Source organism: Tachysurus fulvidraco, chromosome 17, assembly GCF_022655615.1.
Source record: "Tachysurus fulvidraco isolate hzauxx_2018 chromosome 17, HZAU_PFXX_2.0, whole genome shotgun sequence".
Lineage (NCBI taxonomy): Eukaryota > Metazoa > Chordata > Actinopteri > Siluriformes > Bagridae > Tachysurus > Tachysurus fulvidraco.
In genome coordinates, this window is record NC_062534.1 from 12,053,897 (window position 1) to 12,075,675 (window position 21,779).

The window sequence follows — 21,779 nt, forward strand, 5'->3', positions numbered from 1 at the left end:
CAGGTTACAGACATCCTGCTGGGTCTTGGTGCAGCGGAATCTTCTGTTATGAACGCGGGACAAACCAGACCCAAACGCAGGATGGCAAAATAAACAGGATTTAATAACAAAGGAACACTAAACATGACACGGACTAAAGACAGGACAAGACAACAGTAGATTCCGTGCTGCACAAGGCAACGCGGCACAGTTATATAGACTGGGTAATGACAATGGGAAACAGGTGTGTGGAAACGGAAGCAGCAGACAAAGGCGGGGCAGACACGTGACGAAGAACATAAACACATGCACGTGGCCAAAGTCCGGGCTGAGTCCTGACACACAAGCTCTCTGATCTTCACAGCCACCATATTCTGATTGCACAGAACCTGGTCTCAATTTCACAATCACAGCAAAATTCCTTTTGTGCTTTTAGTTTTTTAGTCTCATTTATTGCAAAGTATATTCACAGTGTCATAATATTTGTCTATCTAAATCTAATATAGGCTACTATATAATTTATATAGTATAAATCTAATTTATACTATAACAAGTGTTTATATTTTGAGGTGAAGTTATACTGCAGTGACAAGGTAACCTTTGACAATTTAATTGATATGTACAGTACATTCACTTTGATGCCCTGTGATGTGTGAGGCAACTGTCATTCATTCCTTGAAATCTAAGCCATAGAACCCATTCAACTCTGCCTGATATAAAAGAACAATGTGAAAAATCAAAGGCACAGAAAGAAGGAATTATGCTATTACTGTGGCAGGACTTCAAACAATGTTGCACAGCCCTCTGTCAAGGTTTCACAACTCCTGAGCAAGCACCCTCCACACCTTGCTCCAGTGAGACCAGTCATCCCAGTTTTATTCTGCCACTTCAGATTGCACACTTGGTATTTGTTGCTTCACTAGAGATTGAGTCCAGAACAGCTTTTTTGACTGCATCCCACTACCCTAACATCTCTTGAATGTTCAGGCACTGGATGGAGCTCAACTTTCTAAACAAATCTGCCTACAACACCCAGACCTCATGGAAGAAATGGGAAATCACATCTTGGTCAGTGTGCTGTTACACCAATGTCGTTGTATCTTCAACCTCTACTGAAAGACCAGAGACCCACTATATGTTCTTCTAAAGAAGGGAAGCCAAACTGTTTCACTGGAACCCCACCACTGGACAAACAGTCACAGAAGAAAAATCTAAATCAAAACAGTAGCCAGCATCAGTCCTTACACATGCACACTTTGTACAATTGCACAAGTTGTTGGATCAGAGTCAAGTGTATGATCAACCAGTTACACTAAGCATGTTATAATGATCATCAATTGCATACAGTATGTAGGTCGAACACAGTCATTAATTAAACAGAAACAGCTGTGTACGAGGCTAAAAACTGGATGAGGAACAGCCAAATTCTGCTATGTCACAGGTGATACAGCATGGGAAGACTGAGCACAGCAACAAGACACTATTTAGTTATACAGTAGTGCATAGAAAGGTGTCTTTAAGGCAAATAAATGCATTTTTTAAATTTTTAGACCTGGACCCCTCTCCTGGAACCCTTTCCTGGTCCTGGGCCTTACAGGGCTAATGGTGCTCTGCTTCTGACTTGTTTGTCCTTTTTCAAGACCTCTGGAACAAACATTTGGATATTGTGACTTTTCAATGGACTGGAGTGAGAGGCATTCAGTGTACTGCCCATGTTGTTTACTCTGCACATCCATTGGCCTATTAATGCTAAAGTTAATCTTCCTACAGGAATCTCTGCAAAAATTAGTTTATAATTACATCCAACCATCACAATGTTATGAACGTGGGAAAAACCAGACCCAAACACAGGATGGCGAAATAAGTTGAATGGGTTCTATGGCTTAGATGTCAAGGAATTTCAACGGACGTCCCGTCCGTGGCTCCCGAAGTGGCAAATCCTGAGAAGGTCCAGGAGGGGGGGCGAGGAACACGGCGAGGTAGACGGGGGGATCAAGGACCATGGCGAGGTAGACAGGGGGAGCAAGGACCACGGCGAGGTAGATGGGGGGAGCAAGGACCAAGGCGAAGGCAGGTGGGGGAAGCAAGGCACACGGCAAAGGCAGGTGGGGGGAGCAAGGCACATGGCGAAGGCAGGTGGGGGGAGCAAGGCACATGGCGAAGGCAGGTGGGGGAGCAAGGCACACGGCGAGGCAGGTGGGGGGAGCGACGTCCACAGCCAAGGGGGGGGGGGCAGTGGGGGGGAAAAATCCTCCACCAAACAGAACAAATCCAAAGGGGCCAAATACAGGCCTGCAACATCCCCCGTGGACAGGAAGTGGGGCGGCATCCTCCACAGAACCCGTATGTGAAGCGACACCCCCCACCGGACAGGTGCGGGGCGATGTCACAGGACACCGAAAAAACAAAACAAAACATGGGATGGTGACATGGCCCACAACCAGGAAGTGAGGCAGCACCCCCCGCGGAGAAACCGGAAGCGAGGCGGCGTCCCTCACCGGAAAAATGCGGACCGATGTCACCAAAACCGCGAAGTCCAGGGGAAAAAAATCCAATAAGGAAAAAAAAGAGGCTCCCAATCGGCCGGTCCAGGTTACAGACATCCTGCTGGGTCTTGGTGCAGCGGAATCTTCTGTTATGAACGCGGGACAAACCAGACCCAAACGCAGGATGGCAAAATAAACAGGATTTAATAACAAAGGAACACTAAACATGACACGGACTAAAGACAGGACAAGACAACAGTAGATTCCGTGCTGCACAAGGCAACGCGGCACAGTTATATAGACTGGGTAATGACAATGGGAAACAGGTGTGTGGAAACGGAAGCAGCAGACAAAGGCGGGGCAGACACGTGACGAAGAACATAAACACATGCACGTGGCCAAAGTCCGGGCTGAGTCCTGACACACAAGCTCTCTGATCTTCACAGCCACCATATTCTGATTGCACAGAACCTGGTCTCAATTTCACAATCACAGCAAAATTCCTTTTGTGCTTTTAGTTTTTTAGTCTCATTTATTGCAAAGTATATTCACAGTGTCATAATATTTGTCTATCTAAATCTAATATAGGCTACTATATAATTTATATAGTATAAATCTAATTTATACTATAACAAGTGTTTATATTTTGAGGTGAAGTTATACTGCAGTGACAAGGTAACCTTTGACAATTTAATTGATATGTACAGTACATTCACTTTGATGCCCTGTGATGTGTGAGGCAACTGTCATTCATTCCTTGAAATCTAAGCCATAGAACCCATTCAACTCTGCCTGATATAAAAGAACAATGTGAAAAATCAAAGGCACAGAAAGAAGGAATTATGCTATTACTGTGGCAGGACTTCAAACAATGTTGCACAGCCCTCTGTCAAGGTTTCACAACTCCTGAGCAAGCACCCTCCACACCTTGCTCCAGTGAGACCAGTCATCCCAGTTTTATTCTGCCACTTCAGATTGCACACTTGGTATTTGTTGCTTCACTAGAGATTGAGTCCAGAACAGCTTTTTTGACTGCATCCCACTACCCTAACATCTCTTGAATGTTCAGGCACTGGATGGAGCTCAACTTTCTAAACAAATCTGCCTACAACACCCAGACCTCATGGAAGAAATGGGAAATCACATCTTGGTCAGTGTGCTGTTACACCAATGTCGTTGTATCTTCAACCTCTACTGAAAGACCAGAGACCCACTATATGTTCTTCTAAAGAAGGGAAGCCAAACTGTTTCACTGGAACCCCACCACTGGACAAACAGTCACAGAAGAAAAATCTAAATCAAAACAGTAGCCAGCATCAGTCCTTACACATGCACACTTTGTACAATTGCACAAGTTGTTGGATCAGAGTCAAGTGTATGATCAACCAGTTACACTAAGCATGTTATAATGATCATCAATTGCATACAGTATGTAGGTCGAACACAGTCATTAATTAAACAGAAACAGCTGTGTACGAGGCTAAAAACTGGATGAGGAACAGCCAAATTCTGCTATGTCACAGGTGATACAGCATGGGAAGACTGAGCACAGCAACAAGACACTATTTAGTTATACAGTAGTGCATAGAAAGGTGTCTTTAAGGCAAATAAATGCATTTTTTAAATGCATTTTTAGAAGCATTCAAGCTGTTTTGAAGATGAGGAATGAAGAGTACTGTAGATGCTGTCTTTGGTAAAAGAAACAATGCAGAGGATGAAATACACATGTCATCAGCAAAGAATCTCCCCCATCCTAGAAACATGCTAAGCGACACAACTAATGCAGTAAACATAGGAACAGGGGTGCAGTTGAAATATTCGGTTATAGCAGGAGGCAGGTTGTTTGCCGAAAGGCTAGAGGGTGAAAGAATAATGAGTGTCTGCAGGCAGCAATGAAGGATGGTGGAGGTTCCTCACAAATACTGTATGAGCTTACATTTCTGCAAATGGAGTTTTAGATTTGGTCAGGATTAATGGTGTTCTCAATGCTAAGAAATACAGACATATAATTGTCCATCATACAATACTACCAGGGAGGCATGTGATTTACCCCAAATTTATTCTGCAGCAGGACAACAATCCCAAACAGACAGCCAATCTCATTAAGAACCATCTTACAGTAAGTGTAGAGAAGAACAGAGTCCTGGAAGTGATGGTTTTATTTGGATTTTTCTTCTTTTGATTTACATTCCATTTTGTTAATTGACCACAATAAACTATTAACACTTATTTTTGACAGCATTTTTAATTTACAGTATTTTTTCACACTTGCCTTTTTCACACTTTCACACTTACCTCTCACAGTGTGAGAGAGCACACTGTCCAGGATGATGGTGCTGAAGCGGCACTGTCCCATCATCAATACAGCAATAATTGTGTGAGGAGTGAAAAATCTCTGTTGATTGATGGTGGGGTGGGCTCAGTCATCACAGTACTCCACCTTCAGCTCCGAGCCTACTGCCACTGAGCATTGGCCCCACAGGTCGTACTTCCTTGAGAGAGCATCTGTGTTAAAGACTGTCACAGCACTGGTGCTCATTGTCAGGTCAACTCAGTCTCTCCACAAGGTCATCAGTGTGGGTTAGTTGGTAACTATGGATTTCTGACACCTATTTAGCTACCTAACGTCATTGCACAGATGTAATCTGCCATCAGGTTTGGGAATGACTACACTGGCACTGCACCAGGGGCTCCGGGGAACTGATAGGGCCACTTTTTGATCACCACATCCACAAACCTGTCCACCATCTCTGTCAGGTTCTGGTTCTGGCACAGAGTGAAATCAGCCCATAGACACAGTATGTGTAAGCTCTATTTATTTTTTCAGTAGATTGATGTGGTATTGCTGGGTGTTTGCTTAAAGGTGAGGTCTCCGTTGTTTGAGAAATGCTTCAGAAAACTGAGTCGGGACAACAAACATAACAAAAATCAAAACAGGGGCATGTCTTGTCAATATGGGCGGAGAGAGTGTTCAGTGTGCATGTGTGACATTAACAGAAAGCGGTTTTAACATTGACATGGAGGATAAAAACAAAGAAAGAAAGCGAAGAAAGGCTTACAATAAGGCAAGAAATAGGACCTGTGTTAATATAGGATCAGCTTTCCAGCACTGGAGAGAATTGAAGCTGCGGGAAGTTGCCCGCATATTCACAGATTGGAGTTTCCCAAGTCAATAACTCCTGAGCTAGTTCATACTGAGCTGTTCATTGTTCTCCATTGCTTTTTGCCATTGTGTATGAACTTTGCTCTGTTATTTTGAATTACCTGTGTTTTGGATTTGCTTTTTTTTTTGGATTTGTGTTTATTTGATGGTTTCTGCTCTTTTTCATTTCAGTCATTGTTTTGGATTTTTGCTTGGCTGTTGTTTAAAACACACACCACACATGGATTATTCCATTCATTACTAGTGTTAACTGTAGGGTACTGTATCTGCCCTAGTAATTGTAAACTATAAGTGCAGGTAGATGGAGCTGTTTTGTCAGGACAGGAGGATCAGTGGTTCCTATCTTGGCCACAGTATAAGCAGAGTTGCAAGCATAGATGGGTGACTGAACATGGTGAACTGGCATGTTTAGATTGTTAGGATGCTGGTTTCTAAGGAGGCTGTCGAAGCAGATGGCTAAGGTGGGGCACAGGCCATGGAGGATTACATTAAAAAGGCCTCATGATTTTACTTTGTCGAGAAAAACGACAATTTGCCAATGTTGCCAATTCTGTCTTATGAAGGACTAGGTTACTTGGTTCCAAGGACAACGGTTTCTTGGCTTTGCATACTTTTACTGATGGTTCATTCCTAATTATAGTTCCATGGCTACACCTCTTACAGCCTTGATACATGGAAAGCCGAAGAAGCTCTTTAAGAAGTTGGTCAGAGATGGCCCCAAGAGCTTTTAAGCAGCTTATGCAGAGCTTCACCACAGTACCCATTCTACATTACCCTAACCCTAATCTCTCTTTTTATGGTGGAAGTTGACACCTCCTGCTGTGGAATAGGAGCTGTCTTGTTCCAAAGACATGGAACTCCCATGAAACTATTCTCCAGAAAACTCACCCTGGCTGAAGCAAATTACGATGTAGGCAACCATGAACTGCTTTCAATAAAGCACTTGAGAAGTGGAGACACTGGTTGGATGGAGCCTGCTGCCCATTCCAGGTTATAGCTGACCACAAGAATCTGCAATATAACAAGGAAGCCAAATCCCTGAACCCCCACCAAGTAGAGGTTTTCTCGGGTCTAAAAAAATGTACCCGACCCGAAGTGACCCGAAGCACTTTTTACCTGAACCCGACGTGCATATTTTTTTTTTTTAAGAAAGACCCGACCCGAGACAAACTCGAAAAAAAATAAACCCGAGTCCAACCCGCCCTGTTGGCATTTTTTTTTAACCCGACGACCCAAATGTTGCATAACTCTACACTAAAGTAACCACTACAACGTGGATTCAAAATTGATTGACAGGTCTGTTTCAACGAGAATTAGCTTACCACCAGCCACATGTTGCCAGCCACATGTTGCAAGCAGTCTTGGCAAACAAAGGACAGGTTGGAAAAGGACTCGAGTCGATGCACACACGCGAGATACAATAGTTTGGGTCTTCTCGGGTCCGTTCACATTCATTTTAAATTACCAGAGACCCGATGCCACTATTATTATACCCGACCCGTGACATCCACAAATTCCAATCCCCAAAGGTGATGCCATCCACAATATTTCAGCCTGGTCAGATTGTGTGGCTCACTAAAAGAAACTCTGACTGCCTCAGACTGCCATGTAAATATCTACCTGTCACCAATGCCAAAAACTTGTGTTTAAAAAACATGTATCTGCATGTTTGAGCATATTATACGTGTTTTTTTTTTTTCATAATGCATGATGTTCATAATGTTATGTACTGTATGCACTGCATACAGTACATAACCATTGCAATGCATGTTGATTTTTGTATTTGAGGTTGCTTTCTTATTCTTGAATTCTTACAGGCTTAATGATCCACTGAACTTAACTGTTTAAATTATTACATACTAATTTAACTATTAACTAATTTTGGGACTTTGCTCTCTGCTAGGGCTTTATGGACATTGACCTGACTGAATTTAAAAAAGGTGAGGCTAATGTGACGGGCTTCCAGATTGTAAACTATGCGGATCCAGTTGTCAGCAGAATTGTTCAGCAGTGGATTGACTTTGACAATAAAGACTCCAAAGTTCCAAAGAAAGGACTCAAGGTAAGCAATCTGTATGCTTGTACCATGCCACACAATTTCCTGTTCTCATTAACAAGTGTGGAGAACCTCTCAGACATGAAGAGTGAATAATTTGTGAAAGTGAAATTATCCCTGCTAAAAAAAAACAGCATTGCTGGTCACCAGCATTGCTGGTCACTAGCATAAGGTATGTTTTGCATGCTGGGACCAGCTTGGGATGGCGGTATGCTGGTCCAGCAGTAGGTGCTGGTTGCTGGTGTGCTGGCTGACCAGCCTGGGATGCTGGTGTGCTGGTCAACATATGTTGTCTTTTGGATGCTAGTATAATCCCAGCAAGACCACAACAAAACCCATTTGTTACATATCAAATTTCATAGTGCATATTCATAGTTAAATAAAGACCAAGACAATTTTCTAGAGAATTGCAATTCACTTTTTAATAAAGAAAAACATTCTGGATATTCCTATCATTTACATGGATTTCTTTATATATATATCTATATACCAGGTCATCCAGGTACCTCACGTATGCAAACATTCTGATTCCCAGTGATCAGCAGATCCGTCGTGTAGAAGCAGAAGCTTTTTATTTACCCCAAAACAAAATCCTAATTACGGTGGCAAAAACAAGATGATCTGGAACACGTGCACTTACACTAATTTCGATAAACACTGTAAGGTATATAATGTAGTCGATATAATGTAGCATAGCAACACTGATGCTGGGTAATATCTCTTCACATTATCATTTTACTTTATCTTTCAAAAACCATCATTCTGTATGATTTATATGCTGCTTCCCTCATGGAGCCCGGAAGTCAACATTGTTTGGTATTACTATATTTAATTTGTGGAGACACTTTAATCCCTAACGAGTGATTTTTAATTGTTTATATTCTTTGTTATTCAAAGCTTTTTGAGCTTTGTTATTTCAGTTCTTTGTTCAAAAGAGGGAGCAAAAGAAACAAAACACTTATAATTAAATATATTCCAATATATTGTGTTTTAATCTTATATTAATGTGTTACATGGAAACATACACAAGCAAAAATAAAGGTTGTTCCCATAAAGCTCATTCATAAAGCTGGCCACCCAGCTATACCAGCACTGACCAGCATTATACCAGCACTATACCAGCACGAACCAGTAAAAACCTGCCTAGACTAGCATGGAATTTATTTTGGTTTATGCTGGATTTTTCAGCAGGGATGTCAATTATAACACTACTCCCAGAAAGGAAAGGAGTTATATCAAAATTCCATTTTCTGTTCATTTTATTTACTTAAATACTGAAATAAGAGAAAACAAATCTTATTTTAGAATGGTCCTATTAATTAAAGTAAATGAGAAGTTGATTAAGAGAGAAAGAAAACAAATACAACATTAATACATTTTTAATCCAAATGTGTTCCTGGGGGTTTCAGCCGCAGGATTCCATCATCTCACCATCACTGCCCAGGATTGATTCCTGGGCAGGGAACCAACCCAGACACTGAGGGGTTTACTCTCAGTGCCCATCTGAAGCCCAGATGTGTCAGGAAGGGCACGCAGTGTAAGACCTGTGCCAAATTAAATGTATGTGGATTGGATGATCCGCTTTTGTGACCTCAAACAGGGCCAATGGACAACAATATTTATAATTTTACAAAACAAATCACAAATAAATAGTTTCATTACTGGGGATATTTACTTCTGAGAAGACCATCACACCATTCTATATAATACACATAATTACATAAAGGTTTGTACATTATAGTCTGTTATTGTTCTCTTTGTTTTCAGTACACTGGAGCTCTCACTTATGATGGTGTTAAAGTGATGTCTACAGCTTTTCAGAATCTCCGCAGGCAGAGAATTGACATATCACGGCGTGGCAATGCTGGTGAATGCCTTGCAAACCCACCAGCCCCCTGGGGTCAAGGCATTGACATTCAGAGAGCTTTGCAGCAGGTACACTACTTTAAGAGACAAATATTCTTGCTAATATATGCACATACACATACAGAGAGAAAAATACATACAAACTCAGAGATACATGAATATATTCTCAGAGGTTTGAATAAATGAAATAAAACAATATCCACCTCTATTTTCTTTTATAATATCCATGTCGATTGGTCAGTGATCATGTCACAATCAAATGTAACAGAGCAAATGGTATACAATTAAAGTTTTTATGTCTGACATAAAAGCATACAAAAGAATGATTTACAAATTTGCAGAGAGAAAATGAACTTACAGTATAGTAGAGCCTACAGTACAAACATTTATGTATCTGTGCTGGTAGAGATTTAAAAATGTGTGATAAAAAATATGGCCACGCCAAACGTATTTGGACTCCTGACCATCACATATTATGTTTTTGATAGAATAATTTCCATTCATTTGGAAAGACTTTCCTTTAGATAACATGATTGTGGGCATTAAATCGTAAGCAAATTTGTAAGTTTGGGCACTAATGTCATACAAGGAGGCCATCCTAAATTATCCAAAAAGTATTCAGGCATCAAGGTTCTTCTACCTCAATTTTGGCAAAACAGGTCATCATCAATTTGTGCCAGGTGCATTGCCATTGTTGTTTGGCCTCCTTAGTTCCAGCAAATGACACAGTAATCCAGTAATGCTACAGCATAAAATACAAGCCTATATAATTTTTTGCTGTTATCTTTGTGGAATCAGTGGGGAATACCAATATACATTTTATACATTCATGACATTTGGCAGATGCCCTTATACAGAGCAACTTAGATTTTATCTCACTTTACACAACTAATCAAGGGATCAGGAAACCTTCCGATCAACATCTTAACCACTATTTTACAACATCCCTAACCAATATATTGGTGAGAGGGTCAGGTCTCCACATACTTTTGGCAATATTGTGTACAAAAACAAAATAAATGATTTAGCAGCCATTATGATACATGGTCTGTGAAAAAAAATTATTTCACTAGTTAAATATTGAATTTGCAACTGCAGGTGTATTTCCTGTCATAAATATATACTGTATATATTTTGTTTGAGGAAGTCCCCAGATCTGTGCTGTAATCCAGTGTTGAAGACATACTGTGTCAGATGTGACTAATGGAGTTGAGGCCATCTTCTCAGACACCTGTCACTGGGCCTAGTGTTCAGTTGAGATGTTATATATAATAATGTTTTATATCATTGTCTAACTATAGCAGGCTCTTGGGGTTCTGTCTTAGGTTCGGATTGAAGGTGTAACAGGACACATCCAGTTTAATGAGAAAGGCCGGCGAATCAACTACACCATCAGTGTAATGGAGCTGAAGGCCTCAGGGCCAAAGAAAGTAAGTGCAGACATTTTAGGCATAAAATGTAACAGGTATAACAGAAAACAGACATAAAATGATCATTTGTTTATTTTAAGCTATATTTTATATACAGTGGTGTGAAAAAGTGTTGGTGATTTTCCATATGTTTACATTTTTTGCATGTTTTTCACATTTTAATTTAAGGGGGCCAACACTTTTTTAACACTGGCTTGATTTGACAGGAGGACAGCTAGGTGTCTGTCTGGAGTATAACAATAACTGACATAAATCTGCCATCTTGGTTCAAACTAACATTTGCAGAAATATCTACATATCCTGCTGATTTATGTAAAGCATTCCTAGGGTTACAAGTTTTATTTGTTCAGTTTGTTATCATGTTTGAGAGTGTACTAAATTAATCACTTAAATTACAAGTAAATTGTTGTTTCTTATGGGACATGTTGAAGGATTTATTATAGCACTCATCACTTTTCTTTGGTTTCAGGTAGGATACTTTAATGAGGATGAGAAATTTGTGAGCACAGCAGCCTACATCTCTGGAAGTAATGACACCTATGGATTTCACAACCGCACTTACATCGTCACAACCATCTTGGTATGGTATTAGAATAGGTCGGGTTTTTTTAGCTTAATTTAAATAAGAATTTAGAACCTATGGCATGGTGTTATAGATTAAAAATATTCTGGGGGGTATACTTCACCATAAGAGATTTTTGTTAAGAGGTTAATCTATGAATAAATGTGCATTCTTGCAAACACTTTTGTGTTCCAGTAAGATTTTAATCATAAACTCACCAGTTTTTTAGATATCAATTTTGATGACATGACAAAAAGCTCAAACCCACAAAACATTTAACATGGTTCACAAATGGCCAAAACACAAAAGAGCATGTTAAAAAAAATCAAAACTGTTTTTACTAATTTAGCTAGTTTTTAACTAATTTATTGGAAAAAAAATACTGGATGAGGACATGGGATTGATCAGCTCTCCCCGCATCCCTATAGGCATCCTGAATTTGGACATTTAATTTCCCTGTGCTTTGAGAAAACATTATACATTATTATATACACATTATATAATCCCTATGGAGGACCATAGGCAGGCGGCCAGCAGCTCCTTGCAGCCTGTTATCGTCAGCACTTCTTTTCACACTTCTCAGTTCACGGCACTCACTTCCGGTTTTGACGGCAATCTTGGATTTTACTTTATGGCGGCGGCCATTTAATGAGACCAGGCACTATATAAAGATGCTGCTTATACATAGTTCTTGCCCGATGGTCTTCTGAGTCTGCCTTGTGCTCCTGTTAAGTCATCCCACCATTTTTCATAGTCCTGCTCTGCCTGGCTTTGTTTCTGCCTGTTCCTGGTCCCTGATTCTGCCTGCCCTGTGATACTTCTGGCTGGTTTGACCCTGCCTGTTTTTCTAGTTGCTGTTTCCTGCCTGGTCTGTACTGCTCAGTTTTTGGTTTTGGATTTTTGGACTTTTTATTGCCCTGTTTTCTGCCTGCCCTATAATGCCTTGATTGCCTGTGTTTTTCATTATTGGACTGTCTGTAATATCGAACTGTGCATCCCCTGTTTTAAGCCAGCTAATATTAAAGACTCTTGATTTGAAATCTGGTCTGTGTCTTGCATTTGGGTCCTTGCCTGCCATTCCTGACAGTTATGAAGATGAAAATTAAGTTAACTACAATTAGCCAAAAAATTAAAATCAATGGTGCATTTGGAGCACACGTTTTGCTTATACTTTTCTTTTTAAGTTAAAAAGAATATGCAGCAAAAAGATTCTAACAGTCCCTTGGGTTGGGAGAGAATGATTAGATCATTCCATGGGAGGCAGACCTAGGACATCCCAAAGGAAACTTTATTTTTGGCTCATATGCAAGTTTAGCTTTTCAGCTGCTTTTTAATTGATGGTGCACACTCACATAACTGTGAATGACACTGGACTGGATCTCATGTTCCCTTTTAAGCGAGATCAATTAATGGGCTGGAGACATAAAAAAAATGACTATAATTGCCAGCCAGGTCCAGGAACTGTCTCGCCTCCACAATGGCACAGCTCTTGGGCAGGCAGCAATCGTTACTGTCATATCACTTTGAGTACACACCTGCCTATGGCCCAAGCAGAAACTGTACTATTTGCACCTAATTGATCAATTAGTTAACCGTTGCCAAATGTTGACACTGCATAAACTACTCTAATGTCCATACAAAATATGACTGACCTGACTGCTTTGGCAACTAAAACAGATCTGAAGCAGTCACTGTGGGACTCTTTTATTCTTATATCAATCCCTTGAGCCTTGAGCTCACCCCAAATCACCTGATTTTTAATCCTCAACTAGATGGTCAGGATGACAGCTTACCACCACCCATGAGGCTGTGTGTTTGTGGTGCTCCATCAGAATTGTTTGACCAGGTAGAGGAAAGAACACATTGGAAAACTCCACCTGCAGCCTTTATGATTTGGGATGGAGAGGGATGGTAACCCTTCCAATATCCATTCTCCTTGCCCACTAGTTGACCATCCCAGTCTTAAGAGTGCAACATTTGTCCTAATTCAATCACTCTCACTTTCACTTGGGTGTGCCTCAGGGTCATGTACAGTAGCATGATTGCTCAAAGGGGAATCCAAGAGACCCAACAGGAAAGAGTTGGTAGTCAAGTGGTTAAGATGTTGAAATACTGACCAGATGGTCAAGAGTTTGAATCCCATGTACACCAAGCTGCCTTTGCTGGACTCCTCAGCAAGCCCTTTAACTCTTAATTGCTTGTAAAAATAAATAAAATAAAAATAGAGATGGTGTAAATATAAAATGTAAATAGGTGGAGCAGGGCCATCCCTACTGTCTATGTCTTCCTAAGAGCTGACATTGACAGCTATGGCTACACCTCCCTATTGAGTGCTGCATGCATTTCCCACTGCCATTCCCTAATGAAGAACCCATCCTGTTTTGTTAATCATATTATTGTGTCGATGCCATTAATGGTACCCAATTTTCTCATTTACAGGAATCTCCATATGTTATGCTGAAGAAGAATCATGATAGGCTTGTAGGAAATGATAAGTATGAAGGTTACTGTGTGGAGCTGGCAGCAGAAATAGCTAAACATGTGGGATACGAATACAAACTCAAGATTGTTTCCGATGGGAAGTATGGAGCCAGGGATCCAGAGACTAAGATGTGGAATGGGATGGTTGGGGAACTGGTTTACGGAGTAAGTATTTCGTGTTTTTAATTAGCACCATTTAATGTTAAAAATTTCATTCACTGCCATTAATATTCCAAGTAATATTCATCACCATAATTATTGTGATTAGAAGACTGTTACACATCTGTAATGGCTAGTAATTTGCCATTGCTTTTGTTTTAAATTAATATAACATTTAGTTAAATGAAAATCAAATCAAACTGGCTCAGCGACATTTGAAGATGCTTGATATGCGTACATGTGATAACATCACAATAATTGAATTCTGTATTAATGAAACTCGTATTTAATTATTACGACAGCCATTGTTGTCTTCACTAAATGTCTAAACTTCGCTAATCTTCTATCTAAATGTCTGTTAAATTGCACCCAAAGCTTAATATTAGCAGACAACATTGAATCGCAATAGTAATATTTAAATTAATAATATAATAAATGCAATTATGTATTAAACACTTGATTTTATCATATTGTTTGTCAGTATTTCAGCTAATATATGTCTATAATATATGTCATTCTTAACACTGTTATCTATTATTTTTTTTAATTGTAGTTCACACCCTCTTATGGCTTCTGTGGATATGTTATTGTTTTTACAATTCTTATTCACCTTATTTTAAGCTACTGAACCTTCTTGTCCTCAGAAAGCTGATGTTGCAGTGGCACCACTGACCATCACATTGGTAAGAGAGGAAGTCATCGATTTCTCCAAGCCCTTCATGAGCCTGGGCATTTCAATTATGATCAAGAAGCCCACCAAGTCCAAACCAGGAGTTTTCTCTTTTCTTGACCCGCTGGCCTATGAGATTTGGATGTGTATTGTCTTTGCCTACATTGGCGTGAGTGTGGTGCTCTTTCTGGTCAGTCGCTTCAGCCCATATGAGTGGCATGCTGAGGACTGTGAGGAAATCAGAGAGACCAATACCAACCAAGCTGGATCTTTGTCAAGCCAAAATGCACAGAATCAGGCCCAACAGAACCAGGAGCAGACCAATGAATTTGGCATCTTCAATAGCCTATGGTTCTCACTAGGAGCTTTCATGCAGCAAGGCTGTGACATCTCACCCAGGTATGAGGTTTTTCTGATCATTACTAGGCTAGACTGTGTGCATTTAATTGATGGTAAAGTGTTCATGAATGAATGCATGTGAAATTATATTATATTTAGTTGATATTGGGTGCCTATTTATGAATGTTGATGAATGCCATCAACCATAAATTGTGCACATTACAGCTGATTCATGTTTGGTGATCCCACAATCACAGCACCAGAAAATGGGAAAACATTGAGAGAGCTGTTTTCCATAGGTATGAAAAGTTGCAAAGGTGTTGTATGTGATACAGGAAATAGCATGGGAGTGTTTCCTGGCCTTTACAATTCAAATTGAATTAGCATGGGTAAAATTGGACTTATAAAGTGAAAGTCTCTAATAGGGAAAAGAGAGTTGAAAACACAGCCTTTAATAGTAGGGAATGATCTCTGAATAACCTTAGTTTAGGCTAATTACATGTTCCAATACACCATTTCATCCAATTATTAGACAAATAAGTATTTTGTGCTTTATAAATTGAGTAATCACCAGTGGTTAAGCTTGCTTAGTGATATTTTTCAGCAGTTGGTGCTCTGTATCCTAAGTAGATCATTTAATCAATGTAATATTGATTTAGTTTTTTTTTGCTTGTGTCAGCCTAATTACAAGAGTAATAAACAGTCAATATGTGATGTGATGTCAAAATTGATCATGGAAATTCGAATTAATCTTTTTCTTTCTCACGTGCCTCACTTTGTTTCAGCCTCAAGGATTTTGACATTCACATCAGTACATCTTGACACAAAGGAAAAGTAGCCAATATATGCCTCTCCTTCTTGAGGGATCTCTGAGTTGCAATAAGAATTGATTGTGTATTTTTTCTATTGGAACTGAAATGTCAGCAGTTGGCAGAAGGTTAAGAGGACTTTAATCACATTGTTTTTTCCTGTTGTGACCTATTTGCCAGCAAGTGGAACCAGCAGTTGTGTAGTGATGACTTTTTTTAGTACAGTCTGTCAGGAATATGTGTTGTGACTGACACAGACTGCTGTTGTGACATCAACATATCATCACATTTTAGCAAGAGTACTGTTTTAGAGATGGGGAGTATAAACACCCATAGGCTGTAAGGTGAGGGATACAATGCAATGTTAACACTTGATCTGGAATCAGCCCTTGCCAGGTGCTATTTATTTGCATCAAAAGCACTGTTTACCATCAGAGATGCTCAAATGTCAGGGCTGTCAGTCATGCCCCCTCCACAGCATGCCACACTCCCCATTTTCCCTTATCAATCCACACATATAGTGTCTCCCTTTACTGGAATCTCAGTATGCACATTTAAACTAAGCTTTTTGCTATCACAAACTGTCCTTTGTGCTATAGACACACTTCATTTCATTATTTATTTATTTTTTATATTTTTTATTTTTCTTAGACCTTCCAGTGAACAGCATGATGTAATCTAATATTTCCATTAATTATTATGCTCATCATCTCCATCTGTGCTCTACTACTAAGCCGGAACTTGCTTAAAACAACTCACCTGCTTTTTTCCTAAAAATTCTTTGTATCCTTTATGTGTTCTCTTTTGCAAAGCTCCCTGCCATCTTTTTCGCTTGTAAAACTATTGAACCCTGAGCTCTCAGTGGAGCATGTCTTCCTCTCATCACATTGCTGTTACTTTCATGATAGCTCTTCCTGGGAATTTTCTTATACACATTGTGGTGCATCGAACCCAAAGCACCTGCAAAAACTGCCAAGCAGTGATGACATGGATAAGGATTTAAAGAATCTCTGTTTTTTGCATGCACTGTTTTCTCTCCTGCAACATCCAGCCACAAACAATTTGCACTCTTAAGCACAGCCACTGAAAAAAATAAATCACTGTTGACACTTACAGTACAGACCTGCATAAAAACCTTAAAGCTGAGCAATGAAAGTAATTAAGGCATGTATAGTCAATTAATAATTTGGGAACTATTTTTTCTTATTATTATTCTAATCATAGCTATAAACCATATAGGCCATATAGGCTCCAACTTCAGGGCTGTCTTCAATTGATCAAAATAAATCATTAAATGATAGAAGAAAGGGAAAAAGAATAAACATTCTTGACCATGTACATCACCTCCATTCATGCCATGTCACAGGGTGGATAGGTGAGAGCACAGAGGGGGAATATATTCATTTTTCAGTATGGCATATAATTAGCTAGGAATTCTAAATAAACTTTGCATTCTGGTAACATTAGCAAGGAATTTTCTCTTCTTAATATTTCACATTTAGCATTTATTGCTTTATTCTTGTTTATTTATGTTGTAATTTTTTCATAGCATACAGTATATGCTACATAATCTTTGTCTTAATGTATATTTTTTTTACATTTGTAACAATGACCACCATTATATCATTGTTTCTTTACATAATGCAAATAGCAATTATTTAAGTGTAAGAGTAGAGTGAAATCAATAACAACAACATTGATCTTCAGCTCATCTTTAAGCAAAAATATTCTTAGCTTTCAGGAACGGGTGAATCCCAATATGCAACCGATTAACTACATATGTTATATAAGTTAGATATGTGTGTCAGATTAACTCCATTTTTAAAACTCAATGCAATAGCATTCATTTCCATTCACTGTGTGACTGTACAATATGTACTGTATGTAGTGCTGCCATTTTGAGACACAACCCTAGAAATGCAAATCAGTGGTAAGAATACTGTATAACAATCTAAATGTAAAAGTTATCTCTAAAAATCTATTAACCTAACAGTAATGTTATCCTGGCACCGCCCAAGTGGCAGCCTGTTGCAGTAGCTCTCGTTAAGTTTGTACTCTTTTTATTTATTTTATAGTGTTCAGCCACTTTGTGCTTTTTTCTTTTTTTTTTTAGTGAAAGTGTGTGTAACTGTAAACTGCACAATGGACATCAACAAAGTCACAGAGTTTGCTCTACTTTTCCTGCTTTTTTGGACTTTGTTTACATTCGCGTCTGGAAACTCTGTTCACAGCCGCAGTCCTATTGTTTACACAAGGGATCAGCTGTTAGCATTCCGCAACACGGCGATGCTACTACAGGAAAAACCGAACATTCCCCACAAGCTAAGAAAGAGACGACAGAGGAACCATGCTGGGGCTCTGTGTCGGAATAAAAGGAGACGTTACAGACCAACTCTCCCGTCCATCGTTATGGGAAATGTGAGATCTTTACCCAACAAGATGGACGAGCTAGCGGCCCTTACCTGGCATCAGAGGGAATTCCAGAAGTGTAGTATCATGCTGTTCATGGAGTCATGGCTAACTACGCTAACACCGGATACGACCATGGCCATGGATGGATGCTACTGCGCGCAGACAGAATGAAGGAGAGAGAAGAGAAAGGGAGGAGGACTGGCAGTTTTTGTGAATAATAGATGGTGTATATCTGGTCACATCACTATTAAAGAACAGATCTGCTGTAAGGACATTGAGCTGTTAGCCGTTAGCATGAGGCCGTACTATCTGCCCAGGGAATTCTCGCATGTTATCATGATAGCTGTGTAGATTCCCCCCTCTGCTGACGGTGAATCGGCATGTGATGTCCTGCATTCTGTTGTTAACAGACTGTTAACACAAAGCCCAAATGCTCTTCTCATTATCTCTGGAGATTTCAATCATGCCCCTCCACCCTGCCCACATTCACCCAGTATGTTTCATGCCACATCAGAGACAATAAAACTCTGGATTTATTTTATGCAAACTCAAATGAGGCTTACACTTCAGCACCCCTCCCCCACTTGGGAAGATCGATCACAACCTGGTTTATCTCCAACCTGTGTACAAACCCGTTGTATGCAGGCAACCAGCTGCCTCCCGCACAGTGGAAGGACTGTTTTGAAACAACTATGTGGGAGGAATTGTGTAATCCTCATGGGGAGGATATTGACAATCTAACAGACTGTATTACTGACTATATTAACTTCTGTGTGGAGAATACTATACCTACCAATACTGTACAGTGTTTTTCCAACAACCATGGGTCAACCCTGATATAAAGACTCTTCTTAAAGAGAAGAAGAGGGGTTTTAAAGAGCTGAAAACTGTCCAGAGAGAACTGAGAAAGAAGATCAGGGAAGAAAAAACATGCTACAGGAGGAAGGTGGAAGATCAGCTGCAGCAAAACAATGTCAGTGGTGTGTGGAAGGGGCTCAAAACCATCACTGGTCATAAGGAGCCCAGCTCTCAGCCTGAGGGTGACCAGAAGAGGCAAGCTGCTCCAGCCCCATCTCTCTCTGCACTGCTATCAGCTCACAGCCTACACATAACACACCTAACTCCCCCTCCCTGCCAATTCCCTCCAGCCTCCACTCCAACCAATACACACTGCCCCTTACAGAAGCCCAGGTGAGAATGGAGCTCAGGAAGATCAAAGCGAGGAAGGCTACAGAGCATCAACTCCAGGCTCCTTAAGGCCTGTGCATACCAGCTGTGCGGCATACTGCTGTACATGTTTGCCCTGAGCCTGAAGCTGTCTCCACAGTCATCCAGGTCCCCAAGAAACCCTCCATCACTGGACAAAATGACTACATGACTCCATCACTGGACTAAATGACTGACATCTGTTGTCATGAAGACCTTTGAACAGCTGGTATTGGCCCACCTAACGTCTATCACAGAACAGATGCTGGATCCCCTACAGTTTGCCTACCATGCAAACAGGTCAGTGGACGATGCAGGCAACATTGGACTGCACTACATTCTGCAACACCTGGACTGCCCAGGGACATACGCCCGGATTCTGTTTGTTGACTTTTGTTCGGCTTTTAATACTAAAATTCCAGAAATTCTTCACTCCAAACTCCTAAGGCTCACTATACCCCTTTCCATCTGTCATTGGATCACCAGCTTCCTGACAGACTGGAAACAACAGGTGATACTGGGAGGTGTCACCTCCAGCATTCGGACAATCAGCACTGGCGCGCCACGGGGATGTGTCCTCTCCCCACTGCTATTCTCTCTCTACACTAATGACTGCACTTCAAGTGACCCAACTGTTAAACTCCTGAAGTTTGCAGATGATGCTACGCTCATCGGTCTCATCCAAGATGGCGATGAATCTGCATACAGACAGGGGGTAAAGCGGCTGGTGCTATGGTGCAGTCAGAACAGTCTGGAGCTAAACACCCTCAAAACTGTGGAGATGATAGTGGACTTTAGGAAAGACCCCTCAACACTACTCCCCCTCACAATATCCAACAGCCTGGTGTCATCTGTGGAGGCCTTCAAGTTTCTGGGCACTACCATTTCCCAAGACCTGAAATGGGAGTGCAACATAAACTCTATCATCAAAAAGGCCCAGCAGAGGATGTACTTTCTACGTCTGCCACAGGAGCTGTTGATGCTGTTCTACACTGCAGTCATAGAATCTGTCCTGTGCACATCCATCACCATCTGGTTTGGTGCAGCAACAAAACAGGAAAAAAAACAGACTGCACGGTTAGAACAGCAAAAAAAATAATTGGCTCCCCCTCGCCCACTCTCCAGGACTCGTACGACACAAGAACCAGAAACAGGGCAGGGAAAATCACTACTGACCCTTCGCACCCTGGACATAACCTCTTTCAGCTCCTCCCTTCTGGCAGGCGCTACAGAACTTTGCTTACTAAAACTGCCAGGCACAGGAACAGTTTCTTTCCCCAGGCAATCACCCTGATTAACAACTCACCATAATTACATTCACTGCTTCTTATCATAAGTACTGCATTATCAGGACTGTCAGTCACCAAATCATCTGTATATTACACACTGCTGCTGTATATTGCACAAAAGCATAATATTGCACAATATTGTTATTTGCACTCCCACACTTTATGTACATTACTGATCGTTCTATTGCATGTTCATATTTCATATATTTTATTCATTCTATATCCACATTTTATACTCATTCTGTCTACATTGTATCTCATCATCTGCATTGTTTTCTTGTATAGTATAGTGTTATTCATGTCTGTACCTTTGAGAGTCACAAACTGCTGGAACCAAATCACTTGTGTGTGTCAACACACTTGACCAATAATTCTGATTCTGATTCTGAGAGGCTGGTGCTAACTCCTCTGGTGAGCCCATCAATGGGTCCACTTCAGTTTGCCTACCAACCTGTCATTGGAGTGGAAGACGCTGTCATCTTCCTCCTGAATCGGGCTATTTAGTACCTGAAAAATGCTGGGAGCACAGTGAGTGTCATGTTTTTTGCCTTCTCCAGTGCTTTTAACACCATCCAACCTGTGCTCCTGAGGGATAAGATGGTGTACATGGGAGTGGACCATCATTTGTGTGCTTGGATATTGGACTACTTCACAGACCAACCACAGTATGTGAGGACTCGTGACTGTGAGTCTGACATGGCTGTCTGCAACACTGGAGCCCCTCAGGGAACGGTTCTGGCCCCATTCCTCTTCATCATCTACACTGCAGACTTCATGTTCAGCTCAGCAACCTGTCACCTACATTCTCTGATGACTCCATTGTCGGTCTGATCACAGATGATGATGACAGGGAGTACAGAGTGCCTCCAGTT

The 21,779-nt window shown here is 40.6% G+C and overlaps 1 protein-coding gene across 1 annotated transcript in view; it reads left to right on the plus strand.

Annotated features, from left to right (window-relative positions):
- Nucleotides 1–21,779, plus strand: part of gria1a (glutamate receptor, ionotropic, AMPA 1a) — a 95,019-nt gene that overhangs the window by 46,807 nt on the left and 26,433 nt on the right. The window contains exons 6-11 of the mRNA XM_027135729.2: nucleotides 7,532–7,690; nucleotides 9,452–9,619; nucleotides 10,876–10,980; nucleotides 11,450–11,560; nucleotides 13,982–14,188; nucleotides 14,827–15,251. Of these exons, the coding sequence (XP_026991530.2) occupies nucleotides 7,532–7,690; nucleotides 9,452–9,619; nucleotides 10,876–10,980; nucleotides 11,450–11,560; nucleotides 13,982–14,188; nucleotides 14,827–15,251 (1,175 nt within the window). The remainder of the gene's footprint in view (nucleotides 1–7,531; nucleotides 7,691–9,451; nucleotides 9,620–10,875; nucleotides 10,981–11,449; nucleotides 11,561–13,981; nucleotides 14,189–14,826; nucleotides 15,252–21,779) is intronic.